General features: G+C 54.3%; 2 protein-coding genes across 9 annotated transcripts; one reads left to right on the top strand and one right to left on the bottom strand.

Moving 5' to 3' along the window:
- Positions 1-646: 646 nt before the first annotated feature.
- On the top strand, positions 647-22,142 carry LOC309441831 (uncharacterized protein). 7 transcript variants are annotated; one of them, XM_082056950.1, is made up of 6 exons: positions 647-1,226; positions 1,390-1,580; positions 1,690-1,798; positions 1,876-1,966; positions 2,093-2,301; positions 21,958-22,142. In XM_082056950.1, exons 1-6 carry the CDS (start codon positions 662-664, stop codon positions 22,125-22,127), a joined length of 1,335 nt encoding a protein of 444 aa, XP_081913076.1. In that variant the 5' UTR covers positions 647-661; the 3' UTR covers positions 22,128-22,142. The 7 variants fall into 7 exon arrangements, with proteins under 7 accessions (XP_081913076.1, XP_081913081.1, XP_081913082.1 ...); XM_082056955.1 differs by having other exon boundaries at positions 1,690-1,766; positions 2,093-2,178; positions 21,929-22,058; XM_082056956.1 differs by having other exon boundaries at positions 1,690-1,766; positions 2,093-2,178; positions 21,946-21,993.
- Positions 6,602-19,850, bottom strand: ILKAP (ILK associated serine/threonine phosphatase). 2 transcript variants are annotated; one of them, XM_082056633.1, is made up of 12 exons: positions 19,609-19,850; positions 18,840-18,905; positions 17,728-17,784; positions 16,556-16,678; positions 15,493-15,619; positions 14,414-14,520; positions 13,846-13,939; positions 12,006-12,093; positions 10,635-10,756; positions 8,767-8,886; positions 7,296-7,377; positions 6,602-7,087 (listed from the first exon to the last, which is right to left on the bottom strand). In XM_082056633.1, exons 1-12 carry the CDS (start codon positions 19,652-19,654, stop codon positions 6,947-6,949), a joined length of 1,173 nt encoding a protein of 390 aa, XP_081912759.1. In that variant the 5' UTR covers positions 19,655-19,850; the 3' UTR covers positions 6,602-6,946. The 2 variants fall into 2 exon arrangements, with proteins under 2 accessions (XP_081912759.1, XP_081912760.1); XM_082056634.1 differs by lacking the exon at positions 16,556-16,678.
- Positions 22,143-23,411: the final 1,269 nt, after the last annotated feature.

Below are 23,411 nucleotides of genomic sequence, written 5' to 3'. Positions count from 1 at the left end.
TTTTCTTCCCCCTCCAAGACCCTCAAACTTTTAGGGTATTTTGAGGCCTCCTGAAGTGTGGCCCATCCTGTCCATGACTGGCATTGCTGCCTGCTGGCCGTGTCCCTTTCCCCCATCATGTTGACCATCCAGCATGGGGAAACACGAGGGGAACTGGGGGAATCTCACTTTCCTGACACCTGAAGCGCTCTGTTACCTTGCTGACCCAGACTGAAGTGCCAGACCCACTCCACCACCCCATGGAGCAGCATGCCAGGACCTAAAACAGTTTTTGAATGCTTTGCATCCCAGGCAGGCCGGCATTCTGTGGTGGGGTGCTTCATCCTGGCGTCTCTCCCGGGATGTGCAGCACAGGCCCCTGCGATGTGACCTGAGGGTGATGGTGAAGCAGCCAGCACCTCGGTGGCTCCCGGTGCAGGGACAGAGCCCGGTGGTGCCTCCTGCCCCATACCCATCTCTGCTGGGACTCGGTGGCAAAGGATTGTCCCAGGGCGCGGCAAACACCCGGCAACGCTTCCCCAGTGGCCGGTCCCACTACCGGCACCAGGACGTCGTAGCTCCGCCAGCGCCCTTCGACGGTTAATCTGTTCTGTGTTGCATTTTTTTATCACTTTCGAAGGGTCCCCCGCCCCTTGGAGCTCCGCTCTGCTCCCCACGGGCCATGCGGAGTTTTACACGCGGGGGCGGGGATCCCCGCGGGGGAGGGCGGGGGCTCTCCCGAGACCCCCGAGCTGTCCCCGGCGGGCCCCGGGCAAGCGCGGCCGCTGGGCGTGCCCCGAGGCGGGGCCGGGGCCGGGTTCGCCCCGCCGGGAGCGACAGGATGGGGCTGCCGGAGCTGTGCCTGGCGCTCCTCTGCGCTGCCGCCGGGCTCTGCTCCCCGGGGGCGGCCCGGGAGCGGCCGCCGGGCCCGGGAGCAGCCGTGGGGAGGGCAGTGGAGGCGGGACGCGTGGGGACGGGGCCAGCTGGCGGCGTGGACCCCCGCCAGGCGTGGATGCTGCTGGCCGGGAGCCCCGGGTGGGCGAGCGGCAGCCGGCACCGGGGCAGGACGGGCGCGGCGCGGCATGGCTCGGGGGCTGGCACAGCGGCGGTACCGGCTGGCGGCCCGTCCCCAGGAAAATCGCCCCGGGCTGCCTTGCAAGTCGGTGCGCCAAGTGCTGCCCCTGCCCCTCCCGCTGCCCCCGCCGCGCTGGAAGAGCTGCGGAGGAAGCTGCAGCTCCTGCTGACAGGTACCCGCTGCAGAACGGGGGGCTGAGGGGAACCCAAGGACAGGAGCAGGGGACAGCAGACACGAGGCACCGCAGGGCTGGGTGACAGATCTGCCTCATCTCGGGTCCAGGAAAAGATGAGGTTTCCTCCTAAAGCCAAGCCCTGGTCGGGTTTTTGTGTCAGGCATGGTGAAGGAACAGGTGAAGACACACAGGAAGGCTGGTGAAGAGTGTGAGGAAGAGGAGGAAAGTGATGAAGGCAACCCACAGGATCAGTCCCATCATCATCACGTGGAAGCAGCCTTCCACTGCCGGACACGTGAAAACATCTCTGTTGAGAAGAGAACACAGCAGGAGCTGCAATTCTACTACATCGTGAGTGCCCAGCCTGCTGGCTCCTCCAGCCTGCAGCACCCTGCTGCCCGTGGGGCACCTGCCCTAGCATGGGGTTTGTTCTCTAATCCAAGCCTTTCCCCATGCCCAGCCGGAGGCAGAGCGGGTGTTCCACCGCGGCTCCGGGCTGAACCTGACCAGCGGGCAGTACACGGCCCCCACCGCAGGGTACTACACCTTCACTGCCACGCTGCACATTGGTGAGCCCTCCGGCACCCCCCACATGACCCTGCTGGCGGCGGGTCTGGGCCAGCTCTCACCCTTCCATCTGTCCCAGTGAGCAGAGAGCAGCGGAAGAAGGAGCGGTCATGCCGGGGGAATCGTCTGCGGGTGCTGATCTGCGTGCAGTCCCGCTGCCAGCACAACAGGTACAGCAGGGCAAAGCTGGGATGGGAGAGGAACCACCAGGGAGGGCAGGAGGAAGGAGGCCAAGCACCATTGGGGGAAGGAGGCACATGCTCTCCCCAGCACCACCCTCCCTCCCTCTTCTGCAGCAATTTGGAGACTGTATCCCAGCTGGAGAGTTGTGGTGACCTTTTCACCATCTCTGTCACTGGAATCCTTTACATGCAGGTTAGTGGTGCCAGTTCCGCTCAGGACTGTGCCAGGCAGGAAGGCGCCTTCTGTGGCCCCAGCTCCCGAGCTGGGCGCCGGGTGTGTTTCTCAGCCCAGCTCCACGACCAGAGGACGCTCGGGCTGAGGTGTGCGGGACGCTGCGGCGCGGACCGCAGCTGGGCTGCCCTCAGGCCTCGACGCCATGGTGTACCAGAGGGAAGCAGGGAGCAGCCCCTTCAGCTCTCAGCTGCTGTGCACAGGGGACACCTCTCTCCTTTGCTCTGTGCCAGGAAGAGATGTCCCAGCCCAGTTAAGCCCTTTCTCCCTCCAGGCCGGGCAGTACGCCTCTGTTTTCGTGGACAATGCTGCAGGCTTCACCCTCACCATTCAAAGTGGCTCCGATTTCAGCGCCATCCTGCTGGGGGTGTGAAAAGGCACTGGGCACCATGCAGGAAGCTGAGCCTGTGCCAGGAGCAGCTGGACCCTTCCCTCTGCCAGCCACCAAGGCACCTCCCCTGCTTGGCACCAAGGCCAAGAAGACCTTTTGCTGCTGGAGGAGCTGCAGGCTGGTCTAGTACTGCTGGTGCTGCAGAACCACCTGAAGCTCGACAAAAGATTGAGGAGGAAAGGATAGTAATAACAATAATAATAAAAAGGCATGCTGACAAGGAGCTAAAGGGGTTCACTTTTATCTAAAGGCTAGGGCTGGAAGTTTATCTTGGAAAATGATGCTGGTTGATTTCTCCACAGGGCTCCGCTCCCACACCTCCATTTTCGCTCTCAGATTTCCCTGCCTAGCATCTCAGCAGCCCAAAACAGATCATCTATATCGCTTTAGCTTCCCTGCAATGTATTAGCAGCGAATGTTTGTGGCAGAAGCAAGCGACCTTTACAGCCAATCTTCAAAGCAGGGCAGTGTCCGCACCTTTGATTAAAGCAAATTCCTGTCCCCTGGCTTTCCACGCCAGGCGTTCCCTGCCCGTGGCACAGGGCCCAGGCCGTGGGCAGCGCAGATACGCTCCTTGCTGGGCCCCGATAGCCGTCCCAGCCGAGGACAGGCGCAGGGCTACGTGCCTAAGCAAGGGCTGCAGGAGAGGAACCCGGGTGGGCCGGGCGTGGGGGCAAGGGAGATGCACGTTTTATTTCTTAGTAGCACGTAGCACTGGGTGAGCTGTGCCAGCAACACAGTGAGTCAACCTGAACCGCAGCCAGCCCCGCCTTCCCCAGGAATCTGCACACGTAGCAGGGGGGAGGCAGCCTCCTGGCCCTGGACATGGCCCACGGGGGCTGCCGTGGCTCTGCCCGGCCTCCTCCACACGTGGCATCTTCTCCAGGAGCAGCTTGGTGAAGCAGCTGTTGCTGCAGCTCTGTGGGAGAGTGTTTGGATCCAGGGGGCTGGCTCTGACTGTGCAGAGTTGATACCGACTTCTTCCCCAAGGCAAGAGAACTTCACAGTATCACAGTATGTTTGGGATTGGAAGGGACCTCAAAAGATCACCCAGTCCAATCCCCCTGATGGAGCAGGAACGCCCAGGTGAGGTCGCACAGGAACACGTGCGGGTTGGAATGTCTGCAGAGAAGGAGACTCCACAACCTCCCTGGGCAGCCTGGGCCAGTGTCTGTCACCCTTACTGAGAAGAAGTTTTTTTCTCGAATTTAAGTGGAACCTTTTGTGTTCCAGCTTGATCCCATTACCCCTTGTCCTATCATTGTTTGCCACCGAGAAGAGCCTGGCTCCATCCTCGTGGCACTCACCCTTTATATATTTATAAACATTAATAAGGTCACCCCTCAGTCTCCTCCAAACTAAAGAGCCCCAGCTCCCTCAGCCTTTTTTCATAAGGGAGATGCTCCACTCCCTTAATCATCTTTGTTGCCCTACGCTGGACCCTCTCCAGCAGTTCCCTGTCCTGCTGGAACTGAGGGGCCCAGAACTGGACACAATATTCCAGGTGTGGTCTCCCCAGGGCAGAGTAGAGGGGAAGGAGAACCTCTCTCGATCTACTAACCACCCCCCTTCTAATACACCCCAGGATGCCATTGGCCTTCCTGGCCACAAGGGCCCAGTGCTGGCTCATGGTCACCCTGCTGTCCCCAGGACCCCCAGGTCCCTTTCCCCTACACTGCTCTCTAATATGTGATTTCCCAACCTATACTGGAACTTGGGGTTGTTCCTGCCCAGATGCAGGACTCTACACTTTCCCTTGTTAAATTTCATTAGGTTATTCCCCGCCCAACTCTCCAGCTTGTCCAGGTCTCGCTGGATGGCAGCACTTGGCTCTGAAAGGAAAGACATGCTTTTCCCCTGGCTGAGTGGGTGGGCAGCAGGACCTTGGCAGAGACCAGGCCTCTGCAGCTCCTGCCCAGCTAAGGAGCTCGGCCCAGGCACGACCGCAAGCCAGAGCAGTCTCACTCAGATCAGCCACCTTCCACTTCTCCCAAACACACCTGAGGAGACACAAAAGGACTCACTGTTGGAGCGCGGGGCTTGACAAGCAGGGAAGCCCAGTGCACGTGGACAGAAAATTGCAAGAGCTGATTAAGTCAGAGCTGCTGTGGAGCTAATCCAGGTGCTGGGAGAGGGCTGGAGGCTCGGTCAGCCGGCAGAGAGACCTGCACGGACGCAGCACCCCTGCACAGACGCAGCACCCCTGCACAGACGCAGCACCCCTGCACAGGCCGCGCGGGGGCTCAGAGCTGCCCCAGAGCAGCGCGCTGCTCAGCAACCAGGCACCGAGAGGTTGTTTTCAGGAAACCTCTGGCAGACCCCACCCTACCAGGAAATATAAGCAAACAGTTTTTTGATTTCCACTAAAGTCGGAGTTGAACCTGCTTTTCTAACTGGCTGGCTACTCACAAGCATGGCAAAACCTGCTCCACTGTGCTTCCTTTTCCCCTTTGCCCTGAAAAATGGATGATACAATCCATGTTATGGAAATGGATACAGTATTAACTGTACCATAACGCTGTGCATTATGTTCCTAGCTAGAGTTGTGCTTTCAGTACTCTTTTCTAAAGGGCAGGAAAGAGTTTTAAGGGAAGAGAGGGCAGAGAAGACAGAGAAGTACAAGCTGATACATCTCTCACCAGCTCCTGCGCTGGAATGAAGAGGGGCCTCCTGGGGGGAGCTCCAGAGCACCGGGTGCTTGGCTCAGCTCTCACAGCACAGCGCACAGCTCTCCCCAGCACAGGAGCTGTGAAGAGCAGGGAGCTGAGAAGGGAGGGCAAGCTGCCCTTCTGAGATCAGCCATCAGGGCTTCTTTCGCCACAGACTGATTCAATTCCAGGCTACTCTCTCTTGGCTCTCCGAATGTGGCTTTCAAGCGCAAAAGCAGCAGAGTGTGTTGTTAACATGGGCAATTCTCTTCCAGAGTACGCAGGAACGGCTGGGAGCAGAACAAGCTGGCAGAGGCAAGCGCTAACCAAAATACGTGCTGGAGGCCGCTTCCTTCCTCAGTGCTCTGCAGAAGATGTGGAGAGTTAGCACAAGTTAGGACAAGTTAGCCCAAACGTTAGCACAGGTCCATGAATTCAAACTGACTTCTGCTGCAGTGGCAATAGATGAAAGATGGACAAGCCATTTGTCCCTAACAACAGGAGAGCTTTTGTGTGCTCAACAAAACAGATCAGCCAGGATCCAGGACCATCTCCCAAAGCTCCAGGGAACACAGGGAACAGAAAAGAGCCCAGGAAGTCACACAACCCTGCACAGGACTGTGCACAAAGCAGCAGGCGTCACCCCAGAGATCTGCCCAACCTCCACCGGGACTGCACTGCTTCTCACGCAGAGCAAGGAGGTGGCGCAAGAAACCACAGACACACTGACTCGTCTTCCTCACTGCACCCACAGGATGGGAAAATTGCATGATCTGGAGTTTAAGTGTTTTGGTAGCCCAATTCGTTCAGCTTTCACACTGTCACTTGGTCTTAAGCCAAATTTTCTCTGGAAAACAGCACACAGACTCTCTGCAGCAACAGCTGGTAGAGGAATGGGGACGGGATGAGACACCAGACCTTAATAGCAACAAGTACCTAGAACCCGAGGTGCCTTCTCCTCAGACAGCACACAGACAAGCACAGCGCCTGTCCTTATCGCGGCTGCCTGACCATTGGTGAAAACGCTTTCCCAGTAAACACCAGGAGGAAACTTCTGACACTTTTGCCATATCAACAAGTGGGATAAAACCCCAATGTTTTCTGCAAGCAGAGGTAAGGTACACTGCTGCTCTGCAGGCGGTGTTTGCGTCATTCAGCTGCGTGCAACCTCACAACCCAGCTTCGGAAACAGAAGATTTCATTCCCAGCACCAAAAGGACAGCCCATAGAGCATCCCAAGCCTGGTATGGCACAGCCCAACCACAGTTTCCTCTGAGTCCTGAGAGCTCAGGACTCTCCCAGGGCCCCCAGGGACTCATACAAAGCTCAAAGAAACAAACAGCAGAACTGCACCGTGTGGAACAGCTGTCAGAGTTCATGCCAGCGATGCCTGCTCTTGCTAGCACCTCTGCCAAATGGATTTATTTGGTTTGCCAAGACATTCAGGGGAGGTTGACAGTACACGAGATTTCCACATAAGCTGATCCACTGTGGGAGCCACTTAGAAAACATCGCTAACCAAATGAGCTAAAACTATTAGAGAAAAAAAAAAAAAAACACACAAAAACCCACTTTATTTACACTTTAGAGCATCCAGCAGGACCCTCCCTCCCCCAGCCACGCATGCACGCGCACTGACTTCTCCCTTCCCTTACACCTGCTGCAAGCTGGGGATCCCGCTGGCCGCACCTCCTCTCTCAGTGCTCTATCCGGACCACCATGACCGTGACATTGTCTGCTGACCCTCGCTGTACAGCCTTGTTGGCCAGTCTGTTACATGCAGCTTCATATCTAGCATCTGCTTCCAGCTTCCCTTCTCTCGTCTGGATGTTCTTATCCTGTTGGGACGAGGAAAGACGACGCTGATTGCTCCCAGCAAAGCACGCAGGTGCAAGAACACGGTGATTTCCAAGCATGGGGAAGCAAAACAAATAAGGACAACTAAGGGAGGACACCCTGACAGAGGTACATGTCTGCAAGGCAGAGCCATTCTATTTCATGCCCCTTGCACTGACAAACCCAGCCACCACACTGCCGCCTTCTCACCTCCAGGCAGGACACAATGAAGTTCACAGCTTCCTCTGGTGTAAAGACTTTGAAGAGGCCATCACACGCTATCAGAATGAACCTGGAAATCAAGAAGAGGCAAGTTCCAAGGCTGAATCTTCGGCTTCCCCCACTACAGCAAAAACCCTCCAAGCTATTTGATGAGTACCCACACTCCAATCCAAAGGGGTGATGCCAGAAAGCTCATATTAAAAGCTCTCGGAAGAACCAGAAGTCCTCTGGTGCTCCGGAACCTGACATTCACAGAGCTGAGGCAACTCAAAGTACAGGCCAAAGAGCCAGGCAAACAGTCTAAGACCCAGATTAGGACATCCTGGCAGTCCTGCTGACACTGCTCTGGTAGGAAAGACCATATACCACACCCTGCTGGAAAGCTCCATTATTTCTCTAGGAACTGCTTCTTTCCTTTGAGTCCTTTTCATTCACATATCTTCCCTGTCATGTAGCTAATGCAAAGAAACAGAGAAATACAGCCAGCTGAATACCTTACGTGCATCCCTTTAAATCCTTTACTTTTCCATGCTCCTGAGGTATAGCGATAATTTAAATAGAAATATGCAAAAGAAAAACAAGCAGCTTAACCCAGAAAGAGAGGCATAACTGTGACCAGAAAGCTCTGCCACAAGGTATCGCTGCAGGATGCAGAAGGCTGAGGGGATACAAAGCTCAAGGCAAGGAGAGCTGCCACCAGGGTCCCCACCAGAAGGTGGGGAGACAGCCCGCTGTGCACTCCCGCCTGCACTAGGGATTGCGTTGACAAGGAGCCCTAACCAAGTCACTGGACAAGGAGAAATACAACCATCCTGCAGTGGTGGCCAGTCTGCCAAAGCGGGACACCTCTGAAGACATCGTTTCGGACCCTGATGCTCAGAATATCTTCAGAAATATTTTGGTGTATCACTTGATATGGAACTCTAATCCCAGAAGACGCAGCAGTACTGGCTTACGTTCTCACCTCAGAGAGCCTGCAGGGCCAGACTGACACGAAAGCTCATAGCAATTTGTCACCACCAATCATATGTTAGAAAAGTATCTCAAATCTCCAAGTATCAGAGACAAATGCAACAGTATTCATGGGCACCACGGCTGCTAGAAACAACTCTTGGACACGATAGGAATCCAAGAATTCAAGCCTTAACCAACTGCTTGAACACTGGTGTGTGAACCTATTCAGAGCACAAAGGAAGTCTAAGGCTCATGCATGTTATCACTGCTGCTTCAACAGGAGCCTTCACACTATCTTGGCAGTGAGGCAGCAGCATTATCCCACAACACTGACAAGGAACAGGAGTGGAGAGAGATCAGCAGTAAGAGCATCCTCTGACCCTGGGTGATCAGTCTGAAGTGCTTCGGCCCTCACAACAGAGCATACGGGGTTGTGCAGCTTGTGCTACTTGTGCTGAGCAGAGCCAGGACGCAGCCACCCCACTGTGCATGGGCAATGCTTTACCTGTCATTGTGCGTGAGTTGGCAGCGCTTGATATCTGGCACAGAGATAACACCACAGCGTTTGTACTGGCCATCCCCAATGGAGCGGGAAACCTCCAGCACGCCTAGGACTCTTCCTTCCCTGCACAAGGAAAGAAAACATTGAGAGCCCTCCCCACACATACACATCTCACTACGCTGCCTGATGGGAACACTCTTCCTGCTGCCTTTAGCTACCTTGTACAAATCCTGATCCACTTCCCCAGCAAGTTCAGATCTTCCTGTCAAAGTCTCCTTGCCTTTCTGCATGTTTGTGTGAAGCTTTTGGAAACAAGTGGAGAGGGGGAGGAAGAAATGAAATCAGGAGAATTTAAGGTTGTTTTCCATCTCCCTTCCCCAACTCAAGCCCTGCTCAGCCTAGCAAGCCAGGAAAGTAACACTTATATGCTGAGCTGAACTCCTGGAAGCAGACGTTTGAATTCCTGGATTCTTTTTTTGGCAAGGTATCTAGCAAACTGCATTTCAATGGACTCACAGAGTGGCAGCAGGCAAGCCCAGGTCTGAGCCAGCAGCGCCTCCTGCACTCTATCAGGACGCCAGCCCCAACAGACTGGCTCCACTGCGGGCAGTTCCAAGGACTCACAACCACAACACTTTCTCTTGATCGCTTGGTCTTTTACCAACCATCGAGTGGAGCAACCAGTTACGTGAAACCCAAGTTATAATTCTCCTTAAGGAAGCAGTTTTGTTTGCTAAACTTTTCCAATTAGCTGAGAGCTGCCTCAATAGAAGCAGCTTCTCACACTCCACCTCTCCAACAATCGAGCATCTTCTCCCCACAAAGGCTCTTCTGTGCACCCTGGAAAGACACAAGCTCATTCATCTCATAATCCAACCAGCCCACTTGAGATAAAAACAAGAAGCGAGGCACGTCACAGAGAAGAGATCTGATGCCTGCACACTTTGCGACTTATCTCTTGTGTCCAAAATATTGAACTACAAGCAGTGGGAGAGGCTCTTGGGCAGCTGAGGACATGTTCCCCAGTTCTGAAAAGAGCTAACAGACACCGGCCCCTCTCTTTCCTGTGTGCGAAGATATATGAGTGTGAAGCATAAGCAGCAGCATGTGCTCTCCAGAGATAAGGGGAACAAGGCCCTCCAGACATGGCAGCGTGACAGAATTGAGCCCTCCCTTCCCCACCCCTGGGGGCATTCTGCCTCTGCAGGGACTAAGATACTTTGCCTGCACCAAGTCCTGTCTTGTGAGGATGCCATTAAATCAAGAAACAGCCTTCAAAGAAGGGAGAGATCCTAGCCAGGAAAACTGGACACAGGTACCCAAACAGCCACACACAGGAACATTAAGATAATCCCACACTGGCTCCAGAAACCTCGCTCCTACTGCACACTGCCCCAGTGCATCGGCTAACCCCCAGGGAAGCAACACCAACTGACCCCAAGGGCTTCTCATGACTTCTCAAACTACCCCCTGCTCCGACGGGACAAGGAGGGAGAGGTGATGCTGCAAGCAAGGAAGTGAGTTATGTTCAATGCCGCAGTGTACCGCAAATGATAACTTCTTCAACAACGAGTTCCAGCTCTGTAGGTGAAGCTTCAGCATATCCATGCTTGCATCGCACTGCCAGGCTTTCACGTGGGTTCCCGCCTTTGCAGCACAGCCCCCACCGCCACTGTAAGCCCCTGGGAAAACAGCCCCCATCAACCAGCTCAAGCCACCAAACCCTTGGACATCTCAGCACCACCGTGCCTCCCACAGGCAGCAATAGATCCTCTCACCAGCATGAGCGCTGAGCTCAGGAAAGCCCAGACACTCGAAACCCTGTTGGGCCAGGGTTTAGATTTGCTCACTCACACCTTTTAGGCACTTACCTGACATTTCCCCCAGCTTTCTGTATCCGCATACGTTCCTCATATTGGGTGGGGTTGTGCTCCTTACTGAGGCTTAAGGCTGCATGTTTCTGACTCTCTTCATTGTAACGACACAGAATCGCCTGCACTGACAAAAGACCCTTGTGAGAAAACAACAACAAAACTGCAGCAAGAACTTGTTGAGAGAGAAAGGCAAGTTGTGGCGAATGGGGCTACATCTGGCTGATGACTGGTCACCAGGGGTGTTCCTCGGGGCTCAGTCCTGTGCAATACATTTGTCAGTGATCTGGATGCAGGGGCTGAACGCACCACCAGCAAGTTTGCTGGGAGGTGCTGTGGACTCTCCGGAGGGACAAGAGGCCTGCACAGGGATCTGGATAGACTGGAGCATCGGGCACTCATCAATGGCATGACACTTAAGTCCAAGTGCTGGATTCTGAGCCTGGGAGGGAGTAACACCAGGCACAAGTATAAATGGATCGCTGGAGAGCAGCCCTGCAGAATGGGACCTGGGGCTGCTGGTCAGCAGCAGCTCAGCAGGAGCCAGGGCTGAGCCCCACACCACGAGGGGGCACCAAACCCAACAGGGCCGGTCAGCCACGAGAGGGGCTTGTGCTGCTGCGCTCAGCAATGCTGTGGCCTCACCTCCAGCCCTCCGTACAGTGCTGGGCTCCAGCATTTCAGAGAGATGTGAAGGTCCTTGAACGCCTCCAGAGGAGGACAGCAAAGCTGGTGAAGGGCTGGAAGGTCTTGTGAGGAGCAGCTGAGGACTCCGGGGTTGTCTAGTTTGGAGGAAAGGGGGCTGAGGGGTCACCTCATGGCTCTGCAGCTTCCTCAGGAGGAGATGTGGAAAGGGAGGGCTGAGCTCTGCTCCCCAGGATTCAAGGACAGGACGTTGAGGAATGGTTCAAAGCTGAGCCAGGGAGGCTCAGACTGGACATGAGGAAGCGCTTCTGTCCTGAGAAGGTGCTCAGACACAGGCTTCCTTCAGAGCTGGTTGATGCCCCAAGCCTGTCAGTGTTTAAGAAGCATTTGGACAACACCCATAACAGCACACTTTAACTTTTGGTCAGCCCTGAAGTGGCCAGTTGTACTAGATGATCATTGTAGGTCCCTTCCAATTGAAATATTCTGTTCTGTTCTAGATCCTGTGAGATATTTAGCACCACCAAGAGAGCGCTACCACACACAATTGTTTCACACTACGGGAGACCACACAGAAGTACCCTGCACGCACCCAAAACAAGATGCTCTGTAGAAACAGCTGGGAAGCTCATGGCAACTGGGACATCCCACACAAACACCTTTCAGGGCAAATAAAGCTCTCAGAGGAAATGAGACACCAGCAGCTGGCTTCTCCATTCTGCTTACCCGGCTATCCCCGAGGTTGGCTATGTAGAGAATATTGTCAACAGCAAGGACACAAGTAGCTGTGGAGCCATCCTTCCATGCTGGCTTCCTGAAGGGAACAAAAATGCAATTACTATGGGGAGAAAACAACATTTAAGAAATCAGTCACAGAGTGCTCCTGGGACCTCAAGGAAGCGACATGTGCCAACACGCAGCAGCCAGCTGGCACAAGCCCCCAGGAGCTGCCTGCAAGCACCCAGGGAAACTGCTGGTGGTAAATACCGAGCTGGACAAGGACAGCAGAGCTGCACAGAGTTCTGCCTTCTGCGTGCATGGCCAAGTCCCAGCTGGTTCAAATGCTGCCAGCCACGCTGCCCTCACAAAACTTTCCTCTCACTCCCAGAAAAGCTCATCTGCACTGGAATAGGCTCAGCCCCAGTGACTACCCAGAAACTACAGTGCTGTGAGCAAACATACATCCCATTTCATTTCCTTTCATTTCTTCACAGTACCCCTGGCCCGCCCGCCACCGTCCTCACCACCCACCTCGGCAACATTACCACTCCTTCAGTCACTCTCCCAATACTTCACCTTCTGTAGTTAAGCTCTAGAGCTCTGGGTAAAATAAGAGGCATTTCTTAGATTAGAGCTGCCAGGCTAGTCCTCCACACAATGCAGCCTGGCCACGATGCCACTCCTACTGAAACTAGCTTTGAGAGGCTGATTTCCAGACGCAGGCCATCCAGTTTTTCTGAACTTTGAAGGTGCAGCTGAATTAAGATCTTTCATTTTGTCATCAATACAGTGATCAATAGCGATCTTTTTTGTAGCACCTTTGTTGTAAGTCACATTTCTGACCAGAGCCTGGTTTGGGAATGACACTTTTTGACAGACTCAAGGAAGCTTTTTCTGTTTGCCTGGTCAAGCTTGTTGATCTGATTAGATTAAGAGACAGCCAGTTTGCAATTTACTTAAAATTGGAAGTTTGCAGGGAACCTTAGAATAAGATGCAGTCTCTCCATCTGTGTTAGGTGTCACTACAAAATCAAAAATACAACCCAAACAAATATGTAAAGGACTGGTAACAAAGTGACTGTATTTTAAACACAACCTGCATCTCCCCTAGGCCATACAGTTGGTGTTCAGCAGAGACTGAGATGGGTGCTTGCACTCAAAACCCAGACCCAGCTGGGAGGCAAGCTGGCATCTATCCCACAGAAAGTAGCTGCTATGCTTTTCAGCTTCATTTTAAAAGAATCTGTGGAAACAAGCTTAAGATGAGGGACATTCTTCATTACCTTTTTTTGAAAATGGAGATGGTAAAGAGAGCGAGATTTAAACTTTCATTGGGAGAGGTACATCTTTCAACACCAGGCATTGAAAACTATCCCAGAGATGTGCTCCAGCCTGGCAAGCACACACTAACTCTAAGAAAGCTGCATGCAGCCACCTGCAAAGTGCTGCTCCACAGGTATCTCCTGCCACAATTTGATGCTGCCAACACGAAGATCCCAACCCAGGCAGTGTGGATAAGTCAGTTCAGCAACTTGGTAAGCCTTTAAAAGGGAAGGCAAACAAGATGCCCTGATAAAGACAGAGGTGCATTCTTGGTCATGTTCTGGTTCCTTCATTTTCCACAAATGTGTATTTTAGTCTCAGCAAGTCGCACAGACCACTTACCACAGAGTAAGACCAGAACACGGCACGATCCAGCCCTAGCAGGCACTCAGCTGGCAGAGATACCACCTGGCACAGCCACACTGTGCAGGGTTTCGCCAAAGCACAGACGCAACTCAAGGTTTCCTTGGCCTGCAAGATGCAAGCTAAGAAATACAAACACACAGGCAGCATTTACACTTACTGGCTGGATGCCTGCTTTAGAAACTCATCATCTGTGTGTTTGAAGGTGTCCAAAAGGCATCTCTTCACTGTTTTCTCCACGCTGACTACCTCACCTGTTAGACAAGGGAAAACAGCAAGATCCAGCTAAAATGTATCTGAGCTATCCCAGTCCCTCCATTCATTCAACATCCAATCAGGCAGCGCATCTCTCGGAGCCTGCGCAGAGCAGCTGTGGCACATCCTGTGCTCACGCTACCAAAAATCCGCGTGGTAGAGCGTATGGAGAATTTATGACACAGCCCTCTGCCCCATGGATGTATTTTCATGCTTGAAGTGGCACTGCCAAAACTTGCAACAGCACATCCCGCATTTTGCTTAGCGGTTCCCAACTGGCTACTTGTACCTGTGTACTGAAAAGACTCACAGCCCTCTCCCTCAGGAGACAGCATGGTCTCACAGACCCACTGGGAATAAGAGATGGGAACTGCAGAACTACACCCAAACAGAACAGTTTAACAATCCACTGTCCTAACATCAAGGCAGAAAAGCTGAAGGTTGTCCTACAGCCCTTATTCCGTTCCTCTCACCTTTAGGAAATTTCTTAATCAGGTTTTGGTGGAGATTCTGTGCTGCAAATTTTGAGGCTCGGACTCCCCCGTGGCCATCAAAAACAGCAAAGTACGAGACACGTGTGCTGTGAGGGAACAAAGAGTAGCAGAAAGGGGCTAAGAAAGGCTGTTAGCCAGAGGGTAGGATCAAATGTATTTGTCTCTGCAACACCCTGCCCTGTGTCAGCCAGACTGAATAAATACTGCACTCCAAGGCACAAACAAAGTTAACAAGTCTCTAAGCTCACACATTCAAACATTTACGTGGTTTACATGTGCAAACACTGAGCTGAGAACTTGTAATCTTCCACCCCTCAAGAAAAAGAAGGGCAGAAGAAAATTATAGACCACAACTTGGCATAAAAGCAGTTAAACATTTTACCCCCAGTGCAGTGCAACCCCCCAGCACCACAGAGACATTGGTCTAACCAATGCGATGGTGCCTTCCGTGCCTGAACTTTTTGAAACCATGCTCCAGGTGAGAAACTTGGATCCCTTGGCACACAAAGCTCTTGGGACAACATTTTTCAGAAGCTAAATCCAGTATCAGGATGATGCTTGGGAACATTCCTTACACACTCCTCCTTACACACACTTGTATGTGTTGATTTGCTAAGAGATTTTAACTTTTCAAATGAGAGAGTTCTGACATTTTCTTTGAGCATTCTCCATTGCCACAGTTAGGGTTTTACATACCATAAAATGCCCAGGGCAAGGCCTGATTACTTATAATTAAACTTATAATTAAGGGTCTCTGAACATTCACACTTACATTTGGGTAACAGAGGCTCAATATCCAGAGTTATCAGGCCCCCACAATCCTTGTGAAGTCAGTGACCTAATCCCCTAAGCATTGCTCCAGGGGATATATTGGTACATAACAGTCCTGTGATTTGCTCAGGAACACAGCAAAGAATTCAACCCAGGTCTCCCAATAACCAGCCCAAACCATGCAGCACGACACATGAGTAGTAAAGAACATCAGCTGCTCAACACAAAAAGGATCTTCTCACAGGCTTTGCACCCACAGCATCACTGCAGCAGCTGGGCCCACTTACATTTGGGAGGGCAGAGGCTGGCACTCCTCGGTGATATCGTTCAAGATGACATGTGCATCCTGCATGTCTTCTCTTTCACCCTTCCTCTCTGCCACATAACCCTTCAATCCAAGAATGCCCACTGACCCTAAAGGGGAACGAAGCAGGCACGCAAATCAAACTCTATCCCCTTGGCTAGACTAAAAACCAGTACATCAGCAACCACTTTCAGCTTTCAGAACCTGATCCTGGCACTGCAGCCAAGTGTAGCCCCCTCCTCCTCCCACAAAACAGCTGGCACCTCTAATAGCTGGACTCAATGATCTTAAAGGTCTTTTCCAACCAAAATGATTCTGCCGAACAGGCTATATTTATCTTGTAACATGGGTTTTAAGTGCTGCCAAGGTCAGTAGCTACAAAAGCTACTTGCCCCCATTCTGGAGGCAGCTGCAGCTAAGCAGCACTGCTGGGCATTGGACAGGGCTCTCACCAGAAAGGGCTGGGGGGGCAGAGTAAGCATGTGGCCTTGAAGCTGCAGATTAAACAAAGCATAGTTTTAAAAGGGTGCTAAGGTAGGGAAATCAGGGTCTGCTGTTTCCAGAACACGTCATTTCCTTTGTACCCCTGAACACTTCTTATTCCCAAAGCTGCAACATCATAAATGGGCACCTGCACTGGCATCAAATGCCCCAAGTGTAACAGCAAATCTCTCTCTCTGGCTTTCTTAGCAGCCACCCAGGGAAGAGATTTGTGGATGTGCAAAAGAAACTGGTGTGGTTCTGGCCTTCCAGAGGTCTCACAACCAATTCCCCTCTTGGCAGCACAGAAGCTTATCCTGCAAACGCCAGGGTGCTCAGTGCTCAGCTCTGCCACTTGAGCAGGGCTGCAAGGAGGCCCAGGTGGGGGAAGCAGAGAGTGCCAGGGAGCTTGAGGGGCTTCCACAGACCACCCCAGCTATTTGTTCCCTACCAGAGGCTGAAAATGCAAGCAGACAAAGAACCAAAGCTTAGATTTGATGTGGACTTACTCAGCCCAATGTCAAAAGTACAAACTGAGTACATTTGTTTTCAAACTGTCTGAAAACCTTTACAAACTTTCTTTTCCACAAGTTCTTCCCTGCCATTCTTCTCTTCCTCCTCCAAGGACTTTCTCTTCTCCCCCTTTCCATGGCTCCCTCCTGATGAGACCTGCTCAGCAGCACTGGAAGCTGAAAGAAAGCAAAAAAGCAGGCGGCTGAAGTCTTCCAGCTCTGTTTTACTTGCATAAATTCAGCAGCAAGTCCTTGGATGGTGAAGCACAGGCTCCCACACTCACACAGTATTAAGCAAGCAGAATTATTACCAAACAAGACACACTGACTGACCACAACCATGCACACACAACTCTGCTCAGCACGTACAACCCGCAGCACACGGCACTGTCTGACCCAGCGAGTGCCAGTTTGATCCCCTGATGTTGTGTGACCCCACCTCAGGCACAGCACAGCTGTGTTTGGCTGGCAGGCTGCCGACTCTCCCACCGACCCACAGTTTGTTTCTTACCTACCAGCCTTTTTTGTAGTTAACTGATCAGGAAGTTAGCATTTCAGGTTGGAACACTCATATTTTTTAATTATTATAATTTTTGTCTACAAATTGTGCCTGCAGCAACGCAAAGAAGTGCAGTTTATTACTCTGAACGTGCATGTTTGTTAGACAGTTCAGAACACAGGTTACAAACTAAAACTAGCAAGCAAAATGTGATTCCCATAATACTCAGAGTCCCAGCCTTCTCCTTCCAGAGATTTATTCTTGTATGGTACAGTAAATGATTTCACCTCCTCCCAGGTGCTACCAAACCCTTGGCCACACGCAGAGAGCCCTGCCAGCCCAGCAGCCTGGCTCTGAGGACATTTACAGCGGGGAACAAGGCAGCAGCCTCTGCCCACAGCAGAAAAGCAGCAGCAGCAGCAGCCCAGCTCTGCCCTTGCTCTGAGCAAGCACACACGTCCCTTCACTCCGAAAGCGGGGAGCTTTCAGGCACAGACAACAAGGGACCCCAAAAGACATCTGACAGATGTGCTTCTGGGAACAGAACAAAATTTAAACAGTCAGAATCTCCATTTAAACAATCAGGGCATAAACAGGTTACCACAACCAGCGGGGGACCCTCAGATACCAGGTTAATGAGCCGTGCGCCAAACACAACAGACTACGCCAGTGGATTTTCCTGAGGGGCAGGTCAGCAGAGGGGTAGTGAGCTCACACAGCTCCTTACCCGCGTCACCACTGCTGGCTGGTGGGAGATCATCGAAAAGCAAAGAGCCTCCTCTTCCTGGAACACAAAAAGAAAGGCATGAAGAACTCAATACCTTCGTCCCTTCAAGGAAACAGTGCTCTGTGTATGCACCTCCTGAGGAAAGGAAATTGTAAAATGGCAGTTTACCGAAGCAAGCCAAATTTCAGCCTCTGTTACTAGATGGTGGGGCAAATTCAGGCCTTGCATTTGTTTAAGGGAATATTTGTATGGAACTGTCCTGGTTTTGTTAAAAACAAGTTTCTCTTTCAGTGAATTTTGCCTGTCAGCTAAAGCTTCATATTAACTGCATTTTCCTGGAGAACCAGACACATGTTTTGGTAAACCTAGCAATGGAATGCAAACTTATTGATAAGCATGGATGGACATCTCACCAGAGGGGCGAGGAGAAACAAGTGACTAAGAAACTGACCAACTGTGTATAACATTCCATTCACGTGAATACTTCATATAAAAGTGGGAGACCACGAGGATCTCGCCCCTTTTCCTTATGGCGACATTAGGAGAGGACCTTGCGAGTCGTCCCTGCGAACTGAGGCCAGTGACTGACTGAATCCAGCTCCAGTTGGCTGCAGAGTCCAGTCCAGGACTTCGGGTGCCGGCTCTGCAGTTGCTGAGACTTTCAAGATTGGTTTTGTATATTTTGTATTATTTTCTCTATTCTTATCAGTAGCATTAGTAAAACATCTTTAATTTTTCCAACTCTCTTCTCTCTGTCCTTCTTTCCCTCCCGATCGCCTGTGCTGAGTGGGAAGGGGGGAGAGGGAGGGGCAAAAGGGGGAAGTGGCGGGGGAGAGGAGGTTAACAATACATCTGCCAGGGTTTTATTGTCACCCCGCAATCTTAACCCTCGACAGGAACATATTATCGAATGAACATATGTGAAACATCTATAACATTCTGGCTACCAAAAAAAACCACCAAACCACAAGAAGAGGAAAACAGCTGCTCTGCACACTGGTGCTTATAACCCTGTCTAACAAAGAAAAGGATTTACACAAGTTTCATCTCAAGAGATGCTGATGCAGAAAAGACTGGAAGTCAAACTACCGGCAGGAACAAAGCGGCCATACCTGAGCCAACACCGGTGGCTGGCGGGAGATCGTCAAAGAGCAGAGGCTCCTTCCGGGCTTCCTTCCCTGTAAGACAGCGGGGCAGAGTCAGCACCCACCGCAGGCACCGAGCGGGGTTCTGGAGGAGCCCCCCCAGGGGGGATAACCCAGGGAGAGCCCTGGCCGCCCTCCTTCCCTCTCTAATGCAGGCAGCTCCCGCATGAGCGAAACACCCACTTGCCCAGGGATGAGCTAAACATTCCTCTGGAAAACACCCTGGCTTTTTTTCTTTGCTAGGAATCCACTCAACTTGTGTTAACGTCCCTCAGCAGCCCGACCGAGATGTGAGAGGACGGGAGGGGCTCAGAAGGCACCACATTATTTCAGGTAACACCATTACAGTTCTCCACGGACCCACCGCAGCACAGGAACGGGAAACGCTCCAGCAGGGCCGAAACCGCAGATAACACCGCACCCGAACGGGACCCAGCGGAAAGGAAAACCACAACAAAGCCCGAACGCTGTAATTCGTCCTGCGATTAAACCGCTCCCGCCTGCAGCCGCCCCCGACCCGCCCGCCTCCCCCCGTCCCTCAGGCGCACGGAGCCCTCAGCCGCTGTCCCGAGGCGCTGCCGCAGCCCAGCCCGCCCGGGAGCGGCCGCGCTCCGCAGGCCCGGCGGGGCAGCCTGGCAGCCGCGCCGGGGAGGCCCCGCCCCGGGGCCGCGCGGGGCGGGGCGGGCCCAGCAGCACGGCCGTCACGTGCCCGCCCCGGGCTCGGCGGGGCCCTCACCCGGCACCGAGGAGCCGGGCTCCGGGAGGTCCCCGAACAGATCCATCCGCCGGCAGCGCCGCCCAGGCCGCTTCCTCTCGCACAGGCGCCGTCCCGCCCCCCCGGGCTGCCAATCTCCCCGCGAGGCCAATCAGCGGCGGCGGCAGGGCCGGAAGTAAGCGCACGGCCCGGTGGCGGCGGGGCCGAAGCGGAAGGCCGCCATTGCCCCGCCCCTGGAGGCCCCTGTCAATCCCGCTGGCGGGAGGCGGCAGCGCGGCGTCTTCTCCACCAATCGGAAGGCGGGGCCGTCCGGCCGAAAAAAAAAAACCCGAAAAAAGTCCCTTCGCTTCGCGACTGACTCCGCGAGGCTGACCAATCCCAGGGCGGAGTGCCCAGCACGGCCCTCCTGTGCCCACCAATCGCTGGCAAGGGGCGTGGCGGGGCCCACCGCGGTGCCCAGTGGGGCGGAGAGGGCGTGCGGCGCCCCCTGGCGGCACCAGCACGGTAGCGGCCCCCGGCGGCGCCCGCGGTCCCGGGGCTCCCAGAGTCCCAGAGTGTCAGGGGTTGAAGGGCCCTGGAAAGCTCATCCAGTGCAATCCCCCCATGGAGCAGGAACACCCAGATGAGGTTACACAGGAAGGTGTCCAGGTGGGTTGGAATGTCTGCAGAGAAGGAGACTCCACAACCCCCCTGGGCAGCCTGGGCCAGGCTCTGCCACCCTCACCCCCAACAAGTTGCTTCTCCTCTTTCAGTGGAACCTCCTGTGTTCCAGTTTGCACCCATTGCCCCTTGTCCTGTCACTGGTTGTCACCCAGAAGAGCCTGGCTCCATCCTCCTGACACTCCCCCTTTCCATATTGATCCCCATGAATGAGTCCCCCCTCAGTCTCCTCTTGTCCAGCTCCAGAGCCCCAGCTCCCTCAGCCTTTCCTCACACGGGAGATGCTCCACTCCCTTCAGCATCTTGGTGGCTGCGCTGGACTCTCTCCAGCAGTTCCCTGTGCTGCTGGAACTGAGGGGCCACAACTGGACACAAGATTCCCGGGGCTCCTCGCAGCCGGTGCTGTTGGTCTGCAGGGTCCCGCCATGCCCACCCATCCCAGGAAGGAGCTCAGTGGCACGGGGCTGTTTGCGTTAAATGCCACATTTATTTCAGAACCAAACAAGCCTCATGTGCGCGCGGATGGCCGGGACTCGCGGCGCCAGCTCTCAGACAGCAGGGGCAGGACGGCCCGGGGGCGCCGCCATGAACCAGCGGGCTCCCCAGCTGCAGGGCACAGCTCCTGCCGCTGCCCCCCGGTGACATTTCCGTCCTGCTGGGGCTCCCGGTCGTGCCTAACCCTCGGGGTCGTTTTCCTTGTCCCGGGGGCTGGAGCGGTGGAGGGGAGAGGTGGACAGGGGACTGAGCAGGGGGTGAGCGGTGCTGGCGAAGAGTGGAGCTGGTGAGCCGTCCAGGGCAGCTCGAGGGCCGGGGCCAGCCTGTGGGGATGCTGCAGGAGCCCAGCCGTGTCCCCTCGGCCCTGCTGCCCCCAGCGGAGCCAGCTGCTCTGCAGGTTTGCTGGCCTCAGGCAGCGCTGGCTCTGGCTGGGGGACACCAGCGTCACGGCCGCCCCTCGCCCGCGGCACAGCGAGCACTGCCCAGCTGCGGCGGTGAACCTGTGTCTGGTCCCTGGCAGATGCAGGTCCTGTGTCCCCCAGAAGCTGCCTCCGCTGCTGCCCTGGAAGAGCCTCCCCTCTCCCCTGGGGCACCCAGTGTTTCCACCTTTAGCCCCTTACACTGAAATTTGAGATGGTACCAAGTAGACCCTGCTCAGGCCACTGCTCCACCCCGGCTGCGGCTCTGCCCCTCCACATCCCCAGGTGGGCACCTCTCCTGCCATAAAGGGCACCAGTCAGCTTCCAGGTCTCTAAAATGGATCATGGGGGTAAAAATCTCCAGTTTGATGGGCAGCTTGTCCTAGGCAGCCAAGCTGCCGTCTGCCTGGGACACGGGGCCGGGAGGAGCAGCCCCGCCGTGGCTTTGGGCTGGAGCAATGCGGTGAGATGCCCAAGGAGCTGTGGCGAGGCCGGCAGAACCGGCAAGGGCTCAGGAAGGATCCCAAAGCCCTTTCCGTGACCTGAAACCCAAGCTGAACGGCGTCTGACATGCAGCGAGGGCGTCCCTGCAAGCCTCTGCCCACCGGCCACATCCCAACCCATCCATGCCCCCGCAACATGGGTGTAACAAGAAGACAGCACCACGTCCGACACACATGCGCACACACAGACACACACACACCACAGACAGCGCGGGGAGGTGCGGCAGAGGCAAGGTGCAGCCGTGCTGTGCAAGGGAAGGGCAGGCGTGAAGGTGTGACAGCGAAGCTGGGAGATGCGGAGGAGGATGCTTGCCTGCTCGCCCAGAGCTGTGCCAGATGCTGCTGGACGCTCGGGGAGCCCCGAACCAAAGCATCCCCCCCATGGGTAAGGGAAGGAGAGGGAGAGCTGCTGCTGCAGGAGGATGGAAGCAGTGATGGTTGGAGAAGAAGGTCTTCTTGGTGAAGCCACCTCCGCCATGAGAAGCCCCCTGGATTAACGTTCTGACAGAGGCAGGACGGGAAGGAGATGGGTGCTCACTTCTGCAGCAGGGGAAGAGGAGTGAGAAAATGGCAGCTGCAACAGGAGAAAACAGCCCCATCTCCACCTCAATGCCCCCACGCCAGCCTCTCCCCTGCTCTCATGAACTGCTTTGAGCCTGTCATCCTGCTGGGAGGAGAAGGGATGTGACAGCCCTTTTTGGAAAGGGTGACAAGCATCCTGTGGATTGGGATGGTCATTCCTAATCCCGTTTCCCAGAGAACTTTCGCATCTGGCTTTGGAAGTGGCCACCTGAACCTCCACACTCCCCAGGGGGATGGGACCCTTGGCAACCCGCCCTAAGAGATGGGGAATGCCTTTGGACAAGGCCCCCTGGGGCTCCCAGGCCAGGACAGTGGAGGTGGCCCCGTGCTTTTTGTTGGGAAGGACAGCCCTGTACGAGGTGACAGGCAGAGCTGCCCCCAGAGTCCTTCTTTTCCCTCCAGCAAGACCAAGCTCCAAAGCAAGGTGACCCATCCACATGGATGTGGGTGCCCTGGCCAACCAAGATGGAGGGCTCCCCCCTTCCAGAGGTAGACGGGGCAGGTAGGAATTGCCTCCTTTGGGAAGACATGGTGCATTGTCCAGCCACTGCTGAGAGGAGAAGTAGTTTAAGCCACAGGGAGGGTAAAGCAGAGGTCTGGGGAACAGCGGGGAGCGAGGGCGAGAGCACCGCTGCTGCCAGGCATGTGCCAGGGATGTCCCCGGGAAGGCATCTCCAGGAGCCCGGCCCACCACCAAGGCTCTCCCCTGCCCAGAGGAGGCTTTGTCCGGGGGCCAGAGCCCAATTTATGGGATTTTTGTGACGTAAATAGAAATAAATACTTTATAAATATCATCTTAAGCTACCAACACCTGATCTTACCCTGCCGTCTCTTGCAGAAACATCAATAAACTAGGAAATCCCTATCCCTAAACTACCACTTTCCCTTCACATGGAGGCAATTCCTCCTGCTCTCCCACCTCTGAGCTTTACTGCACTCCCACCTCTGTAGATCAAAGACCAGCTTTCAGCCAAAACTGCCCTCCTTGCTCCCTCCCCTCCAACAGGGACCTTTCTGGAGCATTACAGATGGTGTGACATGAAGGTCACCCAAGGGATAGCAGGCGCATGAGGAATCCTGCACAGGCAGGTCCAGGCTTTTGCAGCTACGAACGGAAGTGAGTTTCCCCCGTGAAGGTGTGAATCGAGACAGATCCTTCCATGGA

Source organism: Streptopelia decaocto (assembly GCF_964273445.1).
Source record: "Streptopelia decaocto genome assembly, chromosome: 6".
NCBI lineage: Eukaryota > Metazoa > Chordata > Aves > Columbiformes > Columbidae > Streptopelia > Streptopelia decaocto.
Note: the sequence above shows the minus strand (reverse complement) of the source record. Positions and strands in the feature narration are given on the sequence as shown.